General features: G+C 36.0%; 2 protein-coding genes across 2 annotated transcripts; one reads left to right on the top strand and one right to left on the bottom strand.

Moving 5' to 3' along the window:
- Positions 1-825: 825 nt before the first annotated feature.
- LOC141622784 (transcription factor TCP20-like) lies at positions 826-1,356 on the top strand. Its single transcript, XM_074438805.1, has one exon. The coding sequence runs from the start codon at positions 826-828 to the stop codon at positions 1,354-1,356; it is 531 nt and encodes a 176-aa protein (XP_074294906.1).
- A 1,072-nt stretch (positions 1,357-2,428) lies between these two features.
- Positions 2,429-2,896, bottom strand: LOC141622771 (uncharacterized). Its single transcript, XM_074438782.1, has one exon. It carries the CDS (start codon positions 2,894-2,896, stop codon positions 2,429-2,431), a length of 468 nt encoding a protein of 155 aa, XP_074294883.1.
- Between the last annotated feature and the right edge of the window lie 3,509 nt (positions 2,897-6,405).

Genomic DNA, 6,405 nt, shown 5'->3' with positions numbered 1-6,405 from the left:
GTTTATCAAATTCATTAGATATTTAGATGCATATAGGCTGGACAAAAAGACTGTCGGTCAAAAGTAAAAGAAGAAGGAACAAATCAACCCTCAATTTTCTAAAGAAATTGAGAAAAAATCACTTACAATTGAACCTCCTGTTTTTTTCCTTTTCCTTTGTGAACATAATCAGCAGTATTTCTTTCAAATACTGTTTCTATTCTGCTTGTGATCTCTAAAGACAGTTTTATTTACTTTGTCACTTTGTGCCACAATTTCTTGCCTAACACAGTGAAAATTACTGTCAAAGTTTTCAACTTTTTCTTAGTGCATCATATTCACAACCAGTTCGTCTTAAGACCGTCTTAACTTAAGACTTTTCACAAACTTCTTTTATTTCCACCTCTATTTAAATCGGATATAAGAGTTGTCTTAAGTTAAAACAGTCTTAAACAAGAAATGTTATCAGCTTATTGTTGTAAAAGATCACGAATTCACGATATGGACCGAAAAGAAATGGAGAGGATCCCGATTACTTTCTTTCCATGGTGACAGTCCACATAAAAACTCCCAAGTGTTCTTTAACAAAATTCTACTATAACAAAGTCCATTCACACACAAAATAAATAACCTCTTTATACTCTCTCAATTTTAAATTCTCTGAAATTCAGGAAAAGGGTAGAGATCAGTTTCATGGATCCCAATGAAACATTAAACCCAAATTCCAAAAATTCTCAAATTTCAATCCCAGAAAAACAATACAAAAAACAAAAATTAGGTCCAAAAAAGAGTACAACAATCAAAGATAGACACACAAAAGTAGAAGGAAGAGGAAGAAGAATAAGAATGCCAGCACTTTGTGCAGCAAGAATTTTCCAATTAACAAGAGAACTTGGACACAAATCTGATGGTGAAACCATCCAATGGCTTCTAAACCAAGCTGAACCATCAATTATAGCCGCCACCGGTAGCGGGACTGTACCGGCTTTAGCAATGGGAGCGACTGCGAGTTCCCTCGTTTCACAACCAGGGACCACCCTTGAGTCCGGGTTTATGATGGGTGGTCCCTCAGGTCATATGAACATGTGGGGACCTAATAATCATATTTTTGGTGGGGTTGGGTATTCAGGGTTTGATTTAGGGCACATGAATTTCGGACCGATTATGGTCGGAAGCGATAGTAATAATAATAATAATAATGATGATGATGATAATGGTGACGATGATGATAATCGACAAATGCCGGGATTAGAGCTTGGATTAACACAGATTTATCAACAAATGGGTCAATCTAGAAGTGGATTGACCCATTTTGATCAGCAAGTACATCAACAGCCTGATATTTCCAAGGATGACTCCCATAATTCAGGAAAGTAAATTAAAAGAAAATGGGTTTATAGTGATAGTAAAAAACAAAGTTTTGATTTTTTTTTTTGGTTTGGATTATATATGATGCTATTTTTTTTTCTTAATTTTATATACAGAGTAGTTATTTACATTTCTTTCGGTGTTGTAATATGTGTTTTTAAAAATGGTGTTTCATTACCATAGAGCTTTGATTTGCTATAATGGAGTTTAATCAGTTTATACAAAGTCAAAGACACCGAGCTAAAAGATTTGTATTGTAATTGGTTTTCTTTTAGTTACCGTTCATCATTAAAAAAAAAAAAAAAAAAAAAAAAAAAAAAAAAATGTCTAAGACACCCAAGCTAAATAATTTGAAAAAAAAACAGCGGGGTTAGACTTTGTATTAGGACAACCCGAACTACAAATTGTACGAAGTACCATTTATTCATGTACTCAGTATATTATTAAACGATAATTAATAACAATACGAGCTAAATTTTGCTCTTCTTACTACATGCATTGAAATCCATGTGGTGTCACAGTGTCACTTGCAATGTTTTAGCTGAAGTGAATCTATGTTCCTTGTTCTGTCTTTTCTATTATAGCATAGTTTTGAGAGTGTTAAAATGTGATCTTCTTCGACAAATCCGCTCATTAGTTATACATCGCAATTTCCCATGTGAGACGGACTAGGGTAATGTAGAAGACTAATTGTTTGGGTTTAGTACCGAGTATTATTTAATTATGTTTACAATTTAATTGTTTGAGTTTCTTCGTTTATTTTATTTATGGTCAAAATCAAGAAAATCACCATAAAAAATCATATAGAAATAGAGCTTCCGTTTTCTTAGTGATTTGCTACGACATTGAATATGACAGAAAAGCTAAATTGAATCAGCACATTTTGAAGAAAGGGAGAACCAATTATTAGAATTGATCAAAACAATTGTGCACGACATTTAACTGAACTGATTTAATCCCGAAAATAGCATTATATCTGACTATCACTGATAAGTCGTTAAGAAATTAGGGATGTCACCGTTGATGATGAGTTTCAGTATCACCAGGTGACGCGCATTTTTTACTCAGAAAAAAAAAATACTCAATATTTGAAGCTACTAAGCCTTTCCCTCCATTTGCAACCTAAACTAGAATTACCCTTCTGCAATCTTGGCAACCTCATTCTAAAACCAGTCTCATCCTCTGATCCACGACAATCACCATCGTCATCGTCGCCAGCCAGGAGCTCATCCCTAAGAGTGGTTGTCTCACCCTTGTTTTTAACACCCAAAGTCTTCTGATCTTCTACAATAGGCAGCAATCTCCCATTGAAAAACAGGTCATCAGCCACATTCATGTCGAAAGTGGCTACGGAAAACTCGAAATCTAATCCTGCTGATGTTGCAGGACAATGATCATATTGATCAATGCTCTGAAGATTGATAATACCACTCTGGGATTCTGCAAAGCCATTGGAGAAAGAGATTCTTGGGCTTATATAGTTGCTGTTCATGCTGTTTTTCTGATGTTGTTCTTTGCTGTGAATGTTGTTTAAACTGCTGCATGCCATGTTATTTGTCTGATTTCACTTTCTTTGCACTTTCTTTGTTGTTTTTTTTTTTTTTTGTTTTTTTTTTTTGTTATGATGGATTAAACACCAGGACTTTGATTTTATAGGTGGTCTGACAATATTTAATATTGTTGCAGCTCTTGTTTATGTCCCCTGATCCATAATGTAATTAAGTTATGTTAATCCAATTGAGAATCTATCACTCTGATCTGTTGTGATTAGTGAGTATATTTTAATGTATGAGACTCGTTTTTTTAAATGCGACTAAATGCGTGTTTCGTAAATAAATAAAAAAATCAAAGTGGAATTAAGGAATAAATGTCGTAAAATAAAGGTAATGAAATACAAGATGTGACACGAAAATAGAATGTAGGATCCGGACGTTCTCAAGTCCAATTAGACAACTCATGTTATCTAATAGGAATATCACACAAATTCTCATTATAGACGGACACTATCCGTCTATATATATAGACGGATACCATTTTCCCTCACAAAATACCCATTTGCCATAAAATGGGAAGCACATGGGGGTGCCCCACCTTGTCCCTCCTACCCATTTTATTAGAGGTCTTTACCCGTCTGTTCGCCCACCCGTCTATACCAAGACCTATTGTAGGAGTATTGTTCACTTCATGTAGAGCTGATCATATGGCCCAGGCCCGCTAGCCCGACCCGGCCCAGCCCGATTTTTTCCCGGGCTTGGGCCTCGATTTTAGGCCCGAAAAGCCCACGGCCCGAAGCCCATGGCCCGATTCAATATAATAGGGCCAGGTTTGGGCCACCTTTACGGCCCGAATTTTGGCCCGGCCCGGCCCGAACATATGCAAAATTTATAAATATGTATAATTTAAGAATGTTAATAAGCATTAAGTAAAATAATTAACCAATCAATTGTTGTATTGTAAATAAGCCGTAATAACTTGTTTACATGTATTAGTTTGATAAGGCTTAGTATTTTCCTTCACCAGTATTTATATGATAAAAAATGAGCTAATGATTTTGTATCATATTAGTGCCGATAAATTATTTACCATTATCGGCGTGCTAAGTCAATGTTTTTGAGCCTAAAGAAAAACAAATATCAAATCAATTACAAAATTACAACAACATACAGTGAGCACCGCACTAAAATATATTATTACACTACTAAAAATTGTGCATTTAGTTTGTATAAGTCACCTCAAGCAATATCATAAAAGCTACATTAGGTTACTACTTCTTAATTGCAATACTCGAAAAAAATCAGACAATTCTATACGAAATTTTTGATAACAAATACACAAAGTATTATAACTTCAAAAGAGGATTTCTAAACTTATTTTAAGAGAAAAAATATTTAGCCCGAATTGGCCCGAATCGGCCCGAAAGCCCGCTTAAGCCCGCATGGGCCGGGTTTGGGCCGACAAAATAGGCCCGCACTTGTAGCCCGGCCCAGCCCGACCCACACACTTGGGCTTAATTTAATGCTTGGGCCCGGCCCAAACCCGGCCCGGCCCGGCCCATGATCACCTCTAACTTCATGTATGTTTAGTCCTATTTGTTCTTGGATCTGTAACCATGTGACACTGTTCTCTCTTTGATAGCATGATTTTAAAAAGCAACATTTTTTTTAAATTGCATTATTAGAGCTAGGCACTGCCAAAATAGGTCTTACTCATACATTACTAAACCTTGATGAGGCTAACATGGCTATGGTCGCTTAAAGTGAGTCGTCGTTTGTATAAATCTTGTTTGTAGCGGTTTTTGTTTTGTGCAAACGAATATGGTATAAATATGGTGAGACTAACCTCGGGTTGGCTTTGTCATAAGACCGATTGATGGCAATCAACATCCATGGATATTTGGACCCAAGTCGACAAGGTGACGTCTCGGCCGGACATTTTCAAAGTTGTTGGCTCGAGTTAGTTTACAAACTGGACTTTGTATTTGAAGTTTGAACCTAAATCTGTTAGGGAATATATCGAGATATCAACATAATCTAATTACAGTATATGTTACATTATCTCGACTTATTCTCTAACAAAATCTGAATAGTGTCGGTTTATAAACTCAGTCCGATTTCCAAACCTAAAGTGAATGGCTTGAAAACACACCTCATCGAGCCAATTCCAAAGAGACTTTCATCCAACAAATTGTGACGAGTTCGAGTAAGCAGTAATCCATTATTCTGTTTGTTAGGTTGCAAACTCATGTCCTACATCGGTAGTCTAAAACTGAAAGGTCATTTTTATTAGTGTCCACTAAATATAATAGTACGAATCCTTTTGGAAAGAAGTTTAAGAGTAAATCCGTGAAGGCTTTTGGCCAAAGCGGAGAATATCGTATTATTATGGATCGTAGACACCAGCGTAACAAGGCCCCAACAGAAGGTATCCACGCTTCCGCACAACACTGTTGGGTTTGCCAATAAGGTTAACTATGACTAGTCTTACAATCATTTTAATATAGACAATTAAAAACCTTAATATGCGAGGCATTACCATGTTTAAGAGCAAAAACCAACCCATGTGCTATGTTAGATTGGCATTGAGTTAATTAGTAAATTAAGAAAAGTTTAGATGGGCAATGTCTCAAGTCATTGTCTCCCTCATGTTGTGACTTGTGGAAGAACATTTTTAATTTAGTCACAACTTGGGATTAACAGGAATCAAAGATGCTAAAATTCCTCGTTTTGCAGTTTACGACTTTTAGGTTCTTTGAATGTCGACGTTTAAGTACGGACAGAGGCGAGGCCAGAATTTTAATTTTGGTGTAGCAAAATATATACTCAAGGTAAAGTGTATAGATAATTACTAGTAAATATTGGTGTAGCAAATCACGAGATTCTAACCGAATTTTTCGTTTTCGGTGTAGCGGCTGCTACACCAAAGGCCTTGTTGGCCTCGCCCTTCGTACGGAGTACGTTATTTTGTTTTGTTTTGTTTTGACTCTAGTAGACCCTTATGGTCTACAACCCTAGAGAATAGGTTTTAGGAGATTCCTTTTGCAGCTCAAAGTAAATTACTTTGCACAAAATCTCATTTGTGATGGCACATATTCGTCACTCTGGAGTGACGGATACCATTTTACCTCACAAAGTATCCACTTTTTCTCTCTCTGCAACACTATTCATGTGGTCCCATTTCTCCACTAACCCATTTTGTTACCATTTTAACTCACAAAATATCCGCCACAAATGGTGACCCGTCACAAGGGAGACCAATTGATTACTTTGTAACTGGTAAGTCACTAAAATGTCGATGTGTATACAATGATCTTAATCGGGACTTACGGATAAAGCCATAAAGTGTGAGTAGTTAATCTTAGTATTAGTTCCCTACTTTAGATGTTATCTACAATATTTTTTAATATTTTTTTATTAATTTATTAATTAATTTACTTGGGCTTCTTTCTATTGGGCTAGTTATGAAATGGTCCTATGCTCCTATGCTTATCATTTGTGTAAGGAAGCCTATGTAAGATGAAACAACCTATCAAGCCCACTAAAGCCTGTTCTTTTGGACTTA

Source organism: Silene latifolia, chromosome X (genome assembly GCF_048544455.1).
Source record: "Silene latifolia isolate original U9 population chromosome X, ASM4854445v1, whole genome shotgun sequence".
Classification (NCBI taxonomy): domain Eukaryota; kingdom Viridiplantae; phylum Streptophyta; class Magnoliopsida; order Caryophyllales; family Caryophyllaceae; genus Silene; species Silene latifolia.
Note: the sequence above shows the minus strand (reverse complement) of the source record. Positions and strands in the feature narration are given on the sequence as shown.

Coding starts and splice junctions, on each gene's coding strand:
- LOC141622784 (XM_074438805.1), top strand. CDS start 826: ATGCCAGCACTTTGTGCAGCAAGAATTTTCCAATTAACAAGAGAACTT.
- LOC141622771 (XM_074438782.1), bottom strand. CDS start 2,896: ATGGCATGCAGCAGTTTAAACAACATTCACAGCAAAGAACAACATCAG.